At 42.5% G+C, this 18983-nt stretch overlaps 1 protein-coding gene across 3 annotated transcripts in view; it reads right to left on the bottom strand.

The window, feature by feature from the left end:
* LOC112256535 overlaps window positions 1-18983 on the bottom strand; it is a 51687-nt gene that overhangs the window by 25864 nt on the left and 6840 nt on the right. Inside the window, exons 1-3 of one of the 3 annotated variants that reach the window (XM_024429852.2) lie at window positions 6170-6201; window positions 5277-5415; window positions 887-2274 (exon numbers count right to left, since the gene is read on the bottom strand). In XM_024429852.2, coding sequence (XP_024285620.1) covers window positions 887-2274; window positions 5277-5415; window positions 6170-6186 — 1544 coding nt within the window. In that variant the 5' untranslated portion in view covers window positions 6187-6201. Of the gene's footprint in view, window positions 1-886; window positions 2275-3090; window positions 3309-5276; window positions 5416-6169; window positions 6202-18983 lie in introns of those variants that run through there. The other 2 variants (XM_024429851.2, XM_024429853.2) reach the window with 2 other exon arrangements.

The raw sequence follows: 18983 nt of genomic DNA, 5'->3' as shown, positions 1-18983 counted from the left end.
TGTGCCAGAGGACACAGTTAACAGACTTAACCATATTGTTAAGATAATAAGCATTGCATCAGTGGTACAGATGTAGGATCTTAACCTGATCACTCTTTTGTTGCTGATAATGTTCCTGCACGGCAGGAAATGCAAACCTGTAGTGTATTATAGGTATAAAAATACTTCTAAAGTTTGGAATTTCCACTTTAAAATGTCAGACTTGATTTGCCCTACCAAAAATGTCAATTCATTATAACCTACATAATAATTCATATTTCCTGTTGCTGCAGGATTATTTTCCTGGTGCAGCAAACTGGCTCAAATTAAGATCCTACATCTGAAGCTGTCATGGTCGCTGCTAGCATAATTTAACACAATTCTTATTAGCTTGGTAAAAGGAACAGTTGCTCATGAGTTTACTTGTTGCATTATTCAAATAACTGCTGCATCATGATTGATTTGCCACTGAATTACAGTATACTACAATATTGAAATGGTTCCCCTGTATTTTTTTTTCTTGCTCAACAGCAGACTCGTAACAATTTAGGGTAGCCTATTGACTCGGTTGTAAAGACTGACTGACTGTGCACAGTATTTTGTGACGAATACATAAGAAGATATTGTTGTACTGTATAGTCAATGGCCTTCCGTACATGCAGTAGTCTTGTCAGTATCATTCAGTCAAAGTAAAGTATTAGTACTGTAGGTGAACATTTGAATGACGCAGGAGTTTTTCAGCTATGTAACGAACTGTTCTTATTGTTCTCCTTTGGCACAAATAGATATGGGAATACACAGGTTAGGTTGCACACCTCTCTCTCTCTCTTTCTGTCTCGCTCTCCCTCTCAAGGATCAAAGTGCTCATTAAAAAGACTCCCAAAAAAAGTGAAATAAAGACACTTACAGTTTCACCTCAGACTTCTGAGGAATCTTTGAAGCCAAGTCTACGATGTCATTATTTTCCAGCTCTCTCTCTGTCTGCTCATCCCCATCAAAACTGGGCTCAGGGCTCACATACACCTTCTTAGTGAAAAGCTTCTCACTGTGGGACAGTTTCACACTCCTGCGCTTTTCCTCTTTGCTCAGGGCCGTCTGATCCTCTAGAGGGGGGCTGCACTCGGAGTCTGTGGCTGGACTGGTCTCCTCTGGCCGGGCTTTGTTTGTTTCGGAGTCCTTGGAGACTGGTGCTGTGGATACAGCCAGCTCTGGCTCTCTGCCACCGGATACCGCTGAAAGGGTTACAGTGGCCAGGACACCGGCAGTATCAGTGTACACCACAGGGGCCACAGACACAGGTATGGGCTCTTCTCCCAGGTGTGTTTCCACCGACACAGGTTTGTGTAGCTTCGCAGGTGAGTCCCGCCTCGTCCCCTCTCCCCCAGGTAACGTCATCTGGCTGGGGGGAGCAGTCTCAGCCGAGCTGACGCTGGTGGGTTTCCGAGCCCTTCTCCTGTTCTTCTTCCCCATGGCTGGGCTGTTCTCTCCCTCCTCACCCTCTGGCTGTGGGTCTGAGGAGGACGGGGTGTGAGACTGAGAGGCTAGAGTCACTCCCAGCAGGTAACTCCCCTTCCCTCCAACAGATGTTTTCAGAGAGGTCTTTTTAGACTCGATGCCGAGAGAGGTGACATCAGTCTTTAGGTGAGATTGAGAGAGCTCAAACGACCTGAGGGTGGTTTGGACCACTGGGCTGCCCCACTCCGACCCCTCTCCGTCTTTCACAGTGCTTTGTTCCTTCAGATATACCTGCAGCCTCCTGTTCACCTCCTCCACCACGTCCTTAGTGAGGCCGAGCTCTGGGGCTTGCTCCGCTCCGGAGGGGAACACGTTCGTGGGAGTCAGATTCCCAGAATTCCTGTCTGCCTCTCCGTCTGACTCTGCTTCCGCCCGGCTGACCCTGCACACCTGCACCTCCCTCACGCTGCCCCGGGCGCTGCTGTCACTGTCTGCAAACGGCAGGTCCCCTGTGTCCGCCTCCAACAGAGAGGCTAGGCTGGATGTACTAGGTCTGGTGCTGCTACTGAACACTGACCCCTTCGCTTGGAGCTCCGACAGACTCTCCAGCACTGGCCCAGCTCCCGCTTCCACTACCTCTCCCTCTTTCTGGGTAGTGGTGGTCCTCAGCCCGTCCTTCTGGTGGGGGGAGAGAGGAGAACCAGGGGACGGGGGAGAGTTGGGAGAGCCAGGACCCAGCCAGGATCCATCCTCTGAGCCTACTGAGAGTGAACCACTCCGGCTCTTCTTCTTCTTGGTGGAAAATAAACTGCTGATGCGGTTAAGCATTCCGTCCGAGCTCTGGGAGGAGACAGAGAGACAAAAAAAAAAGAAAAGGAAAAATAAATACCCAAATGGAGAACAGACACACCTGTTGTTTCTGGCACAGCTATACAAAGAGCCAGAGGTTGGGTCTCATCTCACTTCTTTCAGTCCTTGATATAATTTAGTACATTTACCTTAATATCCTTAACTATAACCTCCGAAGATTAGGTACAGATTCTTGTCAAAATCAAACACCAGCCAAGCTGAATAGTGAAGGTGTCTTTCTACTAACAGCCAGGTTGAACATGATCAGGCTGCTACAGCACCTGGGTAATGACAACATTGGACAGATAGAACATTACAGGAACATTTCTGTGATGCCCACAAGTCAGTAACCACAAGTATTCAAACCCACTGCGGGATAGGTGGAATGAGAACCAACGAGGCAAACTAGGAATGGGAGGGTCATCAAATAAGACTAGTTTGTAATACGATCTATGCAGTATCATTGGAGTAAATATCATATCTGAAGCAAATACAATATATTTCTGTCTCATTCAACCTATACTTAGCCAGGTATGTCAATAACGACATGGTCTGCTTGTTTCCTTTAGCCAGGATAGTATATTCAGTAACACTTGCCACTGTTTTCCAGGGAGACCTGGATTCCATCGAATCAATAAAACATACACATCACATAAAGGTTGACTAGATAAAAACACAGTAGACACAGTAGCATATATACAAAATCACAGGGCACTCTGTCTGTTTCCTAGTACAGGCTGGAACAGGATACAAATCATAACCAAAGATAATACACACTAACACAAGAAAAATGAGACCGCTGCATACCATTTTTTGTGACACTTCCTGGAATTTAACCGGTAGATTTCCTTTCTTTAGAATCCCAACATACTGACCATATACTGCACCACTCCAGCCCAGTTGACCACTCGCATATCAGCTGCAAAAAGTTAATGTTGATCAGCTTTTTACTTCCTGCTAAGCTGGGATAAGAGTCATAACGCCGCCAAATCCAACAATGTGGGGGAAAAAACGACCTTCACAGAGAGACAGACAGTCTGTGTGTGATGTATGTGTGTATCTGTATATGTCTAGCCTTGAGTAGACTATCAAACAAACTGCAGTACATCGCTTCAGGGCATAAATCAATTTGTACTGCCAAGTACAGTTCAGCATATAGGCTATTGTGAAAGAGCTTTGACATAGCAAACAACTCACAGGAATGACTGATCCAATGAGAATATATGGACACGGATATCTGCCTAACAACCCCACCCTTCCTTCCTCAATCAAACTGGAGCAAGTAAGTAGTCTGAAAACCTCTTTATCAATATAATAATACCATGGACAGGAGAGCTACTTTCAGTTGGACTGAGACAAGGAAAGAACACATCTCTTGTGGTTGTACGTAACACAGTATGGACATTTGCATACTTGCAAATCGCAGCATGTTTCGGTTGTGTACAGCATAAATGTTTTGACCAACTCTAACACATGCAAGGGCACACATTTTGACCCTTTCCCTTTAAATTGACACAAGTTGAATGAGTTGCTGGTATTGTTTCATATGGACCTGTGCACATCCTTCATTCAGAAGTAGAAATGGTTTTAACAGAGAAGAGTCTGGATCTCAACAGGACTTTTACCTAATACAAAATCTGTTTGAAACAGAGCTCATTGTTCCTTTGTTTCCAAATGGCCTCAGACAGGTCAGGAAACACATGAAAGGAGAGGCTTTGTGGTTGCAGTACTGTATTCCAGGTTATGTTCCAAATTGTGAGCCTAGCATAGAAATAAAAGTCTACCCCAGTAACCAGGTTTTTTTCTTCTTGAATGGCTGAATGTGCTCAATTCTGCACTTGTGAAAAAGTTGGATGAATATTAATAGAACACAGAGTGAATCCCACCCCATTAATTACTCCAGGATGGAGAACAGGTTGGACAAGTCTGTGTCAATGGAGAATAACACAGTAAGGAAATTTAATTCTAAAGAATCATTTCTAGCATGCCATTTCACCGAGGATATCTGTGGCATCTTGTAATTTGACCCTTCGCCCTTAATGATTTCTATACAATTTGACGGGATGCTGATAAAGAACTTACAGTCTTACATTGATCTTAAAACCTCTAGGCATGGAATAAATGCTCATATCGATTGTTACTCCAAACCCAAATATTGCGTAATGCAAAGCTTTAGTATAAACAGAGTCATAAACTGGTATTGAGGGATCTGTCTGAAGAATTTCAGTTGATGCATAAAATGTTTATAGGCAGTTAGAATCAATAACACTACAGGTGGGTTCCAGATACACACATTCCGCACAGGCCTGTGCAAATGACACAATCAAAATGGATTTCCGTGGACATTGTATATAAAATATTCTGCAGAGGATTTGTGTATCTGGAAGGTATCCTATAACCACACTACCTCTCCTGCAGCTGATACCCTGCAAAATGAGTCAATACTGTCCTCCTATGCACCCTTTTTACATGACTTATCAGCCAGGCTCAGTGCAAGCAGTAACAATCAGTTGTATGGGGTAAATGTCTCTAAGCTAAGAGACAGATTCTGTCACTCTCAAATGATTTGAAAAAAGTTTCACTTTAAAACATGTTTTTAATTTTTTTTTATATCAAGTGAGTTGGATATTAATCGAACCACTCTGAAAGTCCTCTATGTTTGACATATACTTTGGACAATTGTAGAACTATGGTAAACATGTACGGTACAGTATGATTAGCCACTATGTATACTATAGTCACATTTCATCATTCATCTCAACATCATTCTTAGATGAGTCTGTCCTAAGGCTAGCTGGCGCCATTGGCTAAAGGGGATCCTAATAAATTAAATCAAACAATCCTAAAGGAGTCCAGATTGTCCTCACAGAAGGTAAAGAGGGGGTGGTTTGAAAGTACAGCAATTCGGATATAGTAAATAATGGATATTTCCTGATTAGTTCTCCACAACACAAAAGTGGACTCCTATTGTACACTACTATATTGTGACGTACCTTATTTCTGGACTTGGTGGGGCTGAGGCTGTTGAAGGCTGACATGTCGAAGCTGAACATGGAGGTTGCATCCCTGTCTCTCTCCGTCCTGGTGCTGTTGACGCTGTACTCTGTCGACACACTCAGCTGATCAAAACTCCTGTCACAGAGAGAGAAAGATAGGTACTGTTAGGCTTAGAGCAGGCAGATCTTCTCACCCATTACCACTGATAAACATGTAGCTATGTTTCTATCCCGCGCCTACTCGCTCAGCCTCTCTTTTTCTTTCATATCCTTAGCCTTTGACCCACATTCTGTCACACACATTCACAGACCCATGGCATGGCTGATAGTCCCACCCACATGCTGTTGTTATCCCATTAATGTTATATGACCTTGTCAAAAGTCCAGTCACCTCCCTTGACTGCTTGACGCTCTGAAAATAACATCACCTATAAAACAGAAAAGTATCGTTTTCTTAAACGTCAACTTATCCAAGAACAAAACGACAACCCTTGTGTTTCCTGTTTCAACTATGGCATCTGTTGTTCTCTTCACACACTGTGTACATACATGTACTGCAGTACAGGAATAAAAACAAAAACATTTCCTCCCTCCAAATGGGGTGAGTTCATTAGAGCATTCATTGTAAGTGTTGACCCCTTAATCATGTTCGGCAGACGACAACAATGATAGCAGAGACAAATGGGACACTGGTCAGACGACATTCACTCCACACGACTTAGTCACACCAATGCGTGTGTGCACAGCAGTTAGACTACACCGCGTGGATTCTGGGACATGTGTGTGAAGAGGCACTGGTCTGTTTTCAGGAGGTTTTGGCTGTCAGCACTATACCCAAAGGCTTTTAAGTAGACTCTGTGTTGTCAACAGAAGCAGTTAGGCTAGCTCACCCACTGTGGCATCCCATTATAGTGAGCTATGGTCATCACTCCTCCGAATGCAGAATGGTCAACAGCATTCCATTGTAGATACGTGTGCAACATCCGGGGTGTTTTAAGAGGAGTGAAATGTTCAGAAATAATTCAGCAATGTTGAAGATTAATCCAGTACCTAGAGAAACACTTTTCACATCAATCAATACGATAATCGTCTTCACTATTCACTTACATTTGTATCTTCTACGTTCGGGAAGTTTCAACCACCTAAACCCCTGCCAAGTGAAAATGGCTGGTCATGTGAATTTTTCACCACAAGAGGACGCTATGTTTGTTCCAAGAAGGCTGGTATCACTGACCAGCATCTTCTAGCTTTATTATACCATCTCTGCCCACAAGAGGGTGTATCAGATTACATTTTCCTGACTGATGTTGACTGATGAATCATACAGAATAATAAAACATACTGCCATTCTACAGAATCTATTGTTTCCCCGTGGCATATGTTTAGTTACCCTGGTCATGCCAAATTTGCCAACACTTTGAAGCCAGTCTCTTTAGTTAATGATTTACTGGTACAGTGATGTTGGGTAAACTGTGCAGAAAGGTGTGCTACAACATTCAGTCTATGAGCCATGAATTTGGAAGGAACCGGGGATGTTTTTAATTCATGGGACATCATGCATGAATGGTGTTGATTATGAATTTGTTTTCTGCAAAACGATGCTCAGTTTGCAAGACTTCCACAGAGGAAGCATCCAGCGCAGATGCATTCTCTTCGTGAAGACGTCTGGCAGAACATGACATCTCACATACCACGGCTTGATATGAAAAGATCTGAAAGGATGACAATGCATATGAATGCTAATTGCTTCCATTAGTTAAATAATGGATATTCACTGTTACATAGGCCTATCCAATGCAACAACTATGCACTATAAGTTCATTTAAAGACCACAGAAACCATTAACAATTTTGCAGTTTGCAGACTCTTGACACAAAGCCAAGGCCCAAACCAACCAGTTCCAACCTGCCTGGAGTCTGTCTCTGTTACATTTACATTTTAGTAATTTAGCAGATGCTCTTATCCAGAGTGACTTACAGTTAGTGCATTCATCTCAAGATAGCTAGGTAGGACAACCACATATCACAGGCATGGAGAGTACATTTTTCTTCAATAACGTAGCTGTCAGCAGAATCGGAGCTAAGGGGGGTCAAGTGCAGTGCTGGTTAAGTGTTCTTTTTTTTCTTTAAAAAAATTGGGGGGGTCAAGGCGAGGAAGAAGATTATTTAAGATACTGCTTGAGGAGGTAGTTTTTCAGATGTTTTCGGGAAGATGGGCAGGGACTCTGCTGTCCTAGCTTCAGGGGGAAGCTGATTTCACCATTGGGGTGCCAGGACAGAGAAGGGCTGAGCGGCAGCTGTCCTCCCATAGGGGTGGGAGGGCCAAGAGACCTGAGGTGGCAGAACGGAGTGCTCGGTTTGGAATGTTGAGTTTGAGCATAGCCTGAAGGTAGGGAGGGGCAGTTCCTCTTGTTATGCCATGCCAACTGATGTCACCCACACAGTACAGGGCTGTGGAGATAGCGCGTCTTCAGATCAGGCACAACTTTGCATAACAAGAGGAACCGGGTAGACTCTTAGATAAAAAGGTGCTTTCTAAAACCGGCTGTCTCATAGGCGAACCCTTTGAAAAACCCTTGTTGGTTCCACAGAGGGTTCTACATGGAACCCAAAATTGTTCTACCTGGAACCAAAAAGGGTTATCCTATGGGGACAGCAGAAGAAGCTCTTTGGAACATTGTTTTCTAAGAGTGTAACATTAACAGTTTAAATAAGCTTTCCTGTAACATGTAAATGTAAAGTGTTTTAGACATATATGAAGTTCAATGAACTGTTGTGCAATACCTATGGTCACTCCCACTAGTTTCCTGGGCATGTTCACACGATACACTTACAATGGCAACACAGCACAGCTGTTTTGTCATGCATGCACACACACACACACACTGGACAGCTTGGCACAGCTTGCAGCTTGGCACAGTGCGATGCCACGACAATGCCAACTTACCTAGGTTTTTCAAAACAGTCACATGAATCGCATCACTCATCACACAGAAACAAACACACAAACATGTTTTAATAAACATACGCATGGAGAAAACATGTGGACCCTGTGGGACTTCATAAAGTCAAACAAGGGATGGAGGGAAGTCAAGGCCTGACTCAAACCCTATTCTACAAGTTATGAGTGAGGCTGGCTGGGTGACTCACCAGTGGCTGTTGATGAAAGACATGTTTGTTTTTGCCAGGCCCAATCTAATGCAAACTCTAAAACACACTTAAACGGCTCTGGTTTGGACAGCAGCTTACAATGGTAGCTGAATGATGCATGTGCTTAAGTTTAATAGACAGAGAATATGAACATTAAACATTATATATCACTCTGTGCACATACTGTACATTACGCAACTATGCATAGTTTAGCAGAAAGCTGAAAGACAGAGCTTTTGTCCAGAATAGCAATGTACTATATCAGTTTCAGGGCTCCAGACTAGCATTTTCAGTTGGTTGCACAAGCCCATGATTTGGTGACACCAATATTTTTTTTGCTATGCTTAATTAAGAGGTTTAATAGACTTCTGAAGTGGCACTCAATGTCATGATTCAAGATATTTTTAGGTGCAACCTAAAATCCAGGGAATTTTCCTGGGAGGTTTTAATAACGTTCTGACAATGGAAATTGCAGGTTATTTGAAGGTAATTAAATAATGTTCTGAGAACATGTTCCAATAAAACTTAACAACACTGCTAGCTTAGTTTGAGTTAACTGTTTTGAACTCAAAGCACAGATAAGACACATAGAAATGTATTTGCTTGGGCATTAATCATGCAAAAACATTTATTTTGAGATTCAATGTGAGATTCAAACCTATGATCGTCTTCTGTTCTCTACCCATGGAATTAGTCCACTACACCACCAGGATGGGGCTACCATGCCATGTTTTTATAACTCATACAAAGCTGTTTATTTTAGTCTATTCAAACAGACCCTATTTCAAAGGAAACAAGCGATCATTAAGACCAGGTGTGGCCAATGTGTGGGCGCGGCAAACACAGCTGAACACACTTAACAACATTGAGGATAGAGAGAGTTTTGTTGCTGCTGAGAACAGTGAACAGTATATGTTTTTAAATGTAAAAAAAATTAGAACTCTGAACATTACGGAAGTTTTCTTGTTCTTTTCAATGGAAAGTTTTCTTAAGAAGCTAAAACAAGAAGCTCCCGCGCTCAGGTCTGTTCAACGCTGGTCCGACCAATCTCATTCCACGCTCCAAGACTGCTTCCATCACGTGGACTGGGATATGTTCCGCACTGCGTTCAACAACAACATTGACGAATACGCTGATTCGGCGAGCGAGTTCATTAGAAAGTGCATTGAAAATGTCGTTCCCATAGCAACGATTAAGACATTCCCAAACCAGAAACCGTGGATTGATGGTAGAATTTGCGTGAAACTGAAAGCGCGAACCACTGCTTTTAACCAGGGCAAGGTGACCGGAATATGACCGAATACAAACAGTGTAGCTATTCCCTCCGCAAGGCAATCAAACAAGCTAAGCGTCAGTATAGAGACAAAGTAGAATCTCAATTCAACGGCTCAGACACAAGAGGTATGTGGCAGGGTCTCCAGTCAATCACGGATTACAAAAAGAAAACCAGCCCCGTCACGGACCAGGATGTCTTGCTCCCAGGCAGACTAAATAACTTTTTTGCCCGCTTTGAGGACAATACAGTGCCACTGACACAGCCCGCAACCAAAACATGCGGACTCTCCTTCACTGCAGCCGATGTGAGTAAAACATTTAAACGTGTTAAACCTCGCAAGGCTGCAGGCCCAGACGGCATCCCCAGCCGCGTCCTCAGAGCATGCGCAGACGAGCTGGCTGGTGTGTTTATGGACATATTCAATCAATCCTTATTCCAGTCTGCTGTTCCCACACGCTTCAAGAGGGCCACCATTGTCCTTGTTCCCAAGAAAGCTAAGGTAACGGAGCTAAACGACTACTGCCCCATAGCACTCACTTCCGTCATCATGAAGTGCTTTGAGAGACTAGTCAAGGACCATATCACCTCCACCCTACCTGACACCCTAGACCCACTCCAATTTGCTTACCACCCAAATAGGTCTACAGAAGATGCAATCTCAACCACACTGCACACTGCCCTAACCCATCTGGACAAGAGTAATACCTATGTGAGAATGCTGTTCATCAACTACAGCTCAGCATTTAACACCATAGTACCCTCCAAACTCGTCATCAAGCTCGAGACCCTGGTTCTCGACCCCGCCCTGTGCAAATGGGTAGCGGACTTCCTGACGGGTCGCCCCCAGGTGGTGAGGGTAGGTAACAACATCTCCACCCCGCTGATCCTCAACACTGGGGCCCCACAAGGGTGCGTTCTGACCCCTGTACTCCCTGTTCACCCACGACTGCGTGGCCATGCACACCTCCAACTCAATCATCAAGTTTGCGGACGACACTACAGTGGTAGGCTTGATTACCAACAACGACGAGATGGCCTACAGGGAGGAGGTGAGGGCCCTCGGAGTGTGGTGTCAGGAAAATAACCTCACACTCAATGTCAACAAAATTAAGGAGATGATTGTGGACTTCAGGAAACAGCAGAGGGAGCACCCCCCTATCCACATCGATGGGACAGTAGTGGAGAGGGTAGTATGTTTTAAGTTCCTCGGCGTACACATCACAGACAAACTGAATTGGTCCACCCACACAGACAGCATCGTGAAGAAGGCGCAGCAGCGCCTCTTCAACCTCAGGAGGCTGAAGAAATTCGGCTTGTCACCAAAAGCACTCACAAACTTCTACAGATGCACAATCGAGAGCATCCTGTCGGGCTGTATCACCGCCTGGTACTGCAACTGCTTCTCGCCGTAAGGCTCTCCAGAGGGTAGTGAGGTCTGCACAACGCATCACCAGGGGCAAACTACCTGCCCTCCAGGACACCTACACCACCCGATGTCACAGGAAGGCCATAAAGATCATCAAGGACAACAACCACCCGAGCCACTGCCTGTTCACCCCGCTATCACCCAGAAGGCGAGGTCAGTACAGGTGCATCAAAGCAGGGACCGAGAGACTGAAAAACAGCTTCTATTTCAAGGCCATCAGACTGTTAAACAGCCACCAATAACATTGAGTGGCTGCTGCCAACAAACTGACTCAACTCCAGCCACTTTAATAATGGGAATTGATGGAAATTGATGTAAAATATATCACTAGCCACTTTAAACAATGCTACTTAATATAATGTTTACATACCCTACATTACTCATCTCATATGTATATGTATATACTGTACTCTATCATCTACTGCATCTTTATGTAATACATGTATCACTAGCCACTTTAAACTATGCCACTTTGTTTACATACCCTACATTACTCATCTCATATGTATATACTGTACTCGATACCATCTACTGCATCTTGCCTATGCCGTTCTGTACCATCACTCATTCATATATCTTTATGTACATATTCTTTATCCCTTTACACTTGTGTGTATAAGGTAGTAGTTGTGGAATTGTTAGGTTAGATTACTCGTTGGTTATTACTGCATGGTCGGAACTAGAAGCACAAGCATTTCTCTACACTCGCATTAACATCTGCTAACCATGTGTATGTGACGTACCCACAGAAGAACGTTGTTTCTTAACTTTCTTCGAACAATTTGAGAACATTACTTTAGATAGAACTAAGAGGGAACCTGTAGGAAACGTTATGCTGAAATATTGAAATTCTCATGGAAGAACATTGTTTCTTTACGTTCTCTGAAATATTTGAGAACATTCCCACTGTCAAAGAAGATGGAGAACGTTCTTAGAACATTACCAACATTTTATAAAATTTAACCATGTTTGAACGTTTAGGAAACGTTCTGTCAAAGTAATGAAATAACAAGAAAATGACATTATTTCCTCAAGTTCCTTCAATGTGCTGAGAATGTTCCAAAGCCAAGCAACTATCCTGCAAAATAACCATAGGATAAGCACACTCTCACCAAGCTATAAGAAACATATGGTTCTCAGAACATTATGTGCTAGCTGGGTAGCTAGATAATTAACTCTAAACATAATACTCACTGCTGGTAGCCATGTAACAATCTAACAGTAAATGTAATGTCCTAAAAAATACTTCTCAAAGCCACATCAAATATCTTAGTTGTAAAAGAATTGCTATAGAGCTCAATATTAAATTATACCTACAGAAAGATGAGAATATTCTCTCTTCAACAGTGACAACATCAGTTGCCTCCAAAGCTGTGTTTTCCCCGCAGTTGGATTTTGAAACGTTATAACCTACAATCAGAACCATTTTTGATCATCACAGAAGTAAGCTCCAGTGAAACAGGTACAGGGGCAGCGGAGCGACTTTCATTACAGTAAAGAATGAGGATAATGCACATTACTGTTTGACCAAATCATAGCCAAATCGTAGCCTAAAATATAGGACATTTGAAGTGAGGTGAGCATGTATAATGTGCAGCTCAGTCCGATACGACTAATAAAAAATGTAACGGCTCTCGTCCTAATGAGGATCGGACAAAAGCGCAGCGCGGTAAGTGTTCATGATTTTATTTGATCACAAAACACTCGAACAAAATAAACAAGAGGGGAAAACCAAAATAGTTCTCTAAGGTGCAAAAACAATACAGAAAACAACTACCCACAAAACACAGGTGGGAAAAAAGGCTGCCTAAGTATGATTCCCAATCAGAGACAACGATAGACAGCTGTCCCTGATTGAGAACCATACCCGGCCAAAACATAGAAATAAAGAAACTAGAATGCCCACCCTAGTCACACCCTGGCCTAACCAAAATTGAAAATAAAAGCCTCTCTATGGCCAAGATGTGACAATAACTTGCACAGTTAGGACTTAATTGTCACAGTCGAGTGATTTCTGACAAAATTGAAGCAATACAACAGTTCTTGGGATAACTGTTGGCAGCAGAGAAATTAGACTGGTTGTTAGTAAAACCAAGGGGGAAGGGCTAGGAAAAACATCTCGTTCAAACAGGCAGGTCTGTATGTTGCAATAAGTCCTGTATTCACTGCAGGACAACAAAGAGAGCTTTATTTCCCCAGAAGATGACTGGTGTCAGCGTGATCCCTAGGTCTTTATTGAATACCACTCTGTGGGTCTGTGTGTATACAGTACGTACAGTATGTGATTTTGTCTTTGTATATACAGTGTTCAGCGGGATGAGGTTCAAAGCAGGGTTATGTTTGCATTATAGTCCTCTAGAAAGACTGTGTTTGCCCAAAAGAAGCTAGAATACTTATTGACTTCTAACCAGTCCCCTCAAAAACAGAAGCACTCCCTCCCTCCACACACGCCATCACACATTACATGAATATCCTGCTACTGTGCATGGTTTGCAGAATGATAGGAACTGTATTGACAGGGTCAATAGTCTTTCGAAGGTCACGCACGCACACACACACACAGACACACACATGCACAAATAACAGGATGTGCAGCACACACCTATAATACGCTGGGCCAGATCGCATTGCATTGGCTTTGTATGTAAAAATAACAAGAGCTACACCTTTAATGTTAAGTGCTATATTCCAAAGTCAGATCATTGTCACATGCCACCAGCTAATCTGGCATTTTAACTAGCTAAAGCTGAATCTGGGTCAGTTGTAACAGTTAGTATGTTTAGTCTCAGACTGTACCAGCCATATTCCATTGACTGGACTGAAAACAGACCAATAGACTGTCACAGGTTATCTAAACTTAAACTTTGCAGGTGACAGTCACTTATTCTCGTCTAGTTGAACCTGGAGCACCAAATTGCTGCCTACAAACTGTAGAGACAGACTGCATTCACACCCCCTCGCCTTGTTTATAACAGGCACAAACATGCGTCCTCTGTCTTAATGTTGTTCACATTCTGATTGTGCCCACGTTTTCAGAAAAGCGTCTACACATGGTATTAAGATGTGTCTCTTATCTGTCCACTGTATCCGCGTTGTGACCAGATTTCGTAGTCTCCCTAAATGCAAAATATTTGACGGATATCGTTTCAAAATTATATTTCTTTATTTTAAGACTTGGTGTCATAAGTCAGTAGTGCGCCGCCACCTGTCAAGGATTTTAGACGATGGGATAATGATGAATGGTTAAATGGTTTCACTGCCCAAATCTGTCTACACCTGTAAAATATCCAGACACAATGTGTGCCCGACTACTTCCTGGGGAGGCCAGGAAGATCTGATCACAATCAGATCACAGTGTGTCTTTTAAACGTCTACAGCTGTCTAAAAATGTGGGGACAATCAGTATGTGGACAAGATCAGGGCAAAGGATACATGTTAGAATCAGGTATAAATGGGGCTCCTGATGTTACTCTAGAATGGAAACAATGAAGCCAGGTGGGATGGAGGATCTTCAGCCTCAGAAGGCCTTCTTTAATTATCATACCAATCAAAGTCCTCCGAACTTGACAGAAAGGCCTGTCTCAAAGTGGATAAAACACTACCTGTCAATAACACCCAGTCAAGTATTCACATAAGCCCACACACACACGAGAGTCACCTGAGTCACAGAAAAGCTGGATACTTTCCATGTTTTACAATCCCTTATCTAGGCATCAGGAGCAGCAACATTTTTGAGGGCTGGGCTGGGGAAATGTAACCACTCTGAATGAACACACACACACACACACACATACACATTTGTTTTACTATCTATGTGGGGACAAAATAATTGATTGAAAATCCTATTTTCCCTAACCCCTAAACCTTAACCCTAACCAGAACCCTAACTCCTTACCCTAAACCTTAACCCTAACCAGAACCCTAACTCCTTACCCTAAACCTTAACCCTAACCAGAACCCTAACTCCTTACCCTAAACCTTAACCCTAACCAGAACCCTAACTCCTTACCCTAAACCTTAACCCTAACCAGAACCCTAACTCCTTACCCTAAACCTAACCCTAATTGTAACCCTAAACCTAAAATAGCATTTTGCGAAATGTCCCCACTTCTCAGACTTGTCCATGTTATACTATCCTTGTAAAGGACGTCTGGTCACCACAAGGATAGTAAAACCAATATCACACACACAATTTGCACAATTTATGTATGTGTGTGTGTGTGTGTGTGTGTGTGTGTGTGTGTGTGAGTGCGTGTGCAGCAACGCCTGTTTATACAAGTGTGTTAGATCATTAGATTGATGACCATTTGTTTGTTTTGCCTCTACGTTTTACCCCCCCCCCCATACACACACAGCTGCATACACACACAACCCATCTCTACCTATGTAACTACACATACTCAAAATACCTCATCCAAGTCCGTGTGGTTCCTCCTTCTGAAAAGACCAGGGTTGGGGAGTAATGGATTACAAAAAAACGGTAGCTGTAATCCGTTATGTTACCAGCAGAAATATGGTCATCAGATTACAGATACTTTTGAAAAACTAGATGATTACTTTGAGGATTACTTTAAAATTCAGAAAGGATGTTTGCAAAAAAAAATCTTGTGACACCTGAGCGAGTCTGACCACAAGTCAGAGACCACTATGACGACACACCAAATGTGTTTGATGGGTCGCGGGAAAAGAGCAGGAATAGGCTTTTGTAGGCTACAGTCCAAGCTATGTCTTCCAATGGTGCGACTGCTGTCGGCATCCAAAGATTATTCAACTTGAACAAACGCTTGGAGGTCAGGATGACAGCAGTGTAGTCTACGGCGATACGGATAACACTTATTATTTATATCATAGCGCATTGATGTGAATCCCACTGCTGATCTCTCATTTAGCTATTTGAGCTTTACAGATTGTGGTTGCTGTGGATGGCTGTTCACAAATCTGAACATGTATTTGAACCCAATAATGGTTGAATTCAAGAAGTTTAAGATGCCTATCAATCACTGCTTCTGAAACTAGTAGACAGCCGGTGGGTGAAAAATGTGCTTGTGCAACAGCTGCATGGTGCGGATCCAAGCCTATGGAATAAAAGTTGGGCTTTAATTGCTCAATCTAATTCATGCTGATACAAGAAAAAAATCCATAGGTGTAATGGACACATGCTCAAACTTGCACACTTTTGATAAACTTAAAGGGGCAATCAGTAGCTGCTCCATCCATTTTTGGATTTATAAATTATATAATGTATATGCATTGATTCTTGAAGAATAAAACATATAAATGCCTCATGAGTTTAGCTCAACTGTCACACTTCATGAGAATCTAAAATATAGGCTTGTTTTAATCCAATGTTTGCAAACATTGTAAATGTAACAAACATGTTATAGCCTCATAACATGGTTAAAACAATCATTGTTATATCATTGTTATATCATGGATATAATTGTTGTTATCATGGATAACAGTCCTTGCATCCATAGCTCTGTCTATTAATCTGAGAATGGTTATATTTTTACAGGTCCATTCCTCAGGTTTTTTCCAAAACAGAGGCGGGGCGACCATTTTTAAAATAGTTTTATCTGTGGATTTGCCCTTTAAAACAGCTGCATATTATCAAGATATCAAAGTGTCACCGACAAAAAAGTTAACAACAGGCCTACAGCAAATGCAGCATATGGCATTCATTTTGTAAATAGCACTTTTCAGTAGTTCTCAAAGCATGCCATTCCATGAGCGCAGCATTTATTTTTCAACTCGAATCAGTCCTCCATGACAACAAAACCAACCCATAAAGTAAAATTTAACATCCATATGACCAGCTAAGTAAAATTTAACATTGATTTATCCTACAATAGATGTCATTCAATTGGTAACATACATTTTTGTCTTCTTCTAATGCCACTTAAGGGGAAAGTAATCTAAAAGTAACAGAATGTAATCAGATTACATTACTGAGTTCTGGTAATCCAAAGTTACGCTACTGATTACATAAATCAAATGTCTCTTCACTTGGTCCTAATACGCTTCCGTACATGAAAAATATAAAGTAATACAACCTTTTACTTTGGATGACGATTGATAGGGTAAAACAGGTGTACTAAACTGAATTTAATTGACCATTGAAAAGCAAAGCCTTGATTCATTGTCTCAAAATCAAGAGTTGGCCTTGACGAGATACAACAACACAACCTACAAAACACCCATCAGTGTCAGTAAAAAGCTGTAGGCTTCGTCCGGCCTTGTCGGCACTGTGATTGTGTCAGTGATTATGTGTTGGGGATGGAGTGATGCCTAAAGCATCCATTTTACCTGGAGTTATAGAATGACATCTGTCAACATAGAGAAGTGTAGGGAGGGACCAACATACTGTCACTCAGAGGGATAGTTGTGATATGGTAACTGTGACCTTGCCATGACGACTCAGTCATTGGGTTTAAATGGCTGTTAATCTTTTAGTTTCTGTATGTATTTTTAAGTAAAGCATAAAGGAACTAGGCAAACAACACATTTAATTCAGGTGAGAAAATTCGATAGGATCTCGCAACCTTGGTTCCGGTTCATGCCATGCACATTCTATTCCATTGCAGACAAGTTTTTAAGGTTTCTAGTTCTCTAGACTCCAGAACCAGTGACAGTTAAATTCCAAACACATCTCCCAACCCTTTGGAAAGCTTTGGGCGATATGCTTTACACATCTTGAGCTCATGGAGACTGTCCCACTGTCCACTGTCCCACTCCTCATAACTCCTCCCTCTCACTCACTCACTCCCCCCACCCATCCCTCACTCCACCCTCGCCCCATCCCCTTCCTCATTCCATCCCTCTTTTTGCTCCCTCTCTCCGACCTCTCCCTCTATTCTGTCTCTACCTGCAGGGCCCTGTCTGATACTCTCTCTTAATCCACTCAAACACACAAGCGCTCAATATGAGAATGGTCAATACCTAGGATAGCACAGATAAGACTCCCCTCAACATTTGCCATGACCGATCAAAGTTTATAATTGTACTTTTTTTTATGCTTTTGACAACAGTCCTTCATGCTCTCCACTGACAGGCCTTGTGCCATATATAAGAGTTTTACAGAACCTCCCCCATGGGAGTGAAGCAGGGCCAACACCGGTTTAGGAATCCAGACAGCAATACTGTCTGTCAGTAGGGGATGGTGTCAAAAGGGCTGATATGGACAGAATGGTGAATCAATGTCTTATCTAATGGTCCTAAAGTAGGGAACTATTTGTAAATGCTTTGCTTGCTAAGTGCATTCCACTGGAGTGACTCTGATGATCTAGGGAACACGGAACAGGTAGTGAAATCAATTATGTCACATCGGAGAAGATTTATGCAGATTTATCTGGTAAAGAACAGTAATATGAATCATCGAGCAAGGAATGTTTAAATAAGAGAAAAATGGATTGGACCTAGAGCAATCGAGTATGTCTATACAGAGGATGATAATGCATTTCGCTACACTACAAGCATTTCGCTACACTCGCATTAACATCTGCTAACCATGTGTATGTGACAAATAAATTTGAAATTTGATTTGATCTACATATTCTATTCTATGATTGAAACGTGTCAGCTGATGAGCTTCGTGACTGTGTCTGCGTGGTGCGTCTCGCCACAATATTATCAGTCAATCATTATGGCATCTTTCCTTTCGCTTTACAAGAAGTTTCATACAAACACTCTCCCCGGGCGAGCTGGGATCAAAGGGAAAGCAGGGAGCTGGTTACAGACCACGAATAGACTGTCTCTGCAGCATTTGGCAGTAAGGCTACATCTGTTTATTGTTCTGAGTTCCCATGGCAAACTCCATCAACAGAAATGCAAATAACCCTTTACTACAGATACTG

The sequence above is a fragment of the Oncorhynchus tshawytscha genome, linkage group LG08 (assembly GCF_018296145.1).
Source record: "Oncorhynchus tshawytscha isolate Ot180627B linkage group LG08, Otsh_v2.0, whole genome shotgun sequence".
Lineage (NCBI taxonomy): Eukaryota > Metazoa > Chordata > Actinopteri > Salmoniformes > Salmonidae > Oncorhynchus > Oncorhynchus tshawytscha.
The sequence above is the reverse complement of the archived record's forward strand: the minus strand, read 5'-3'. Positions and strand labels throughout refer to the sequence as shown.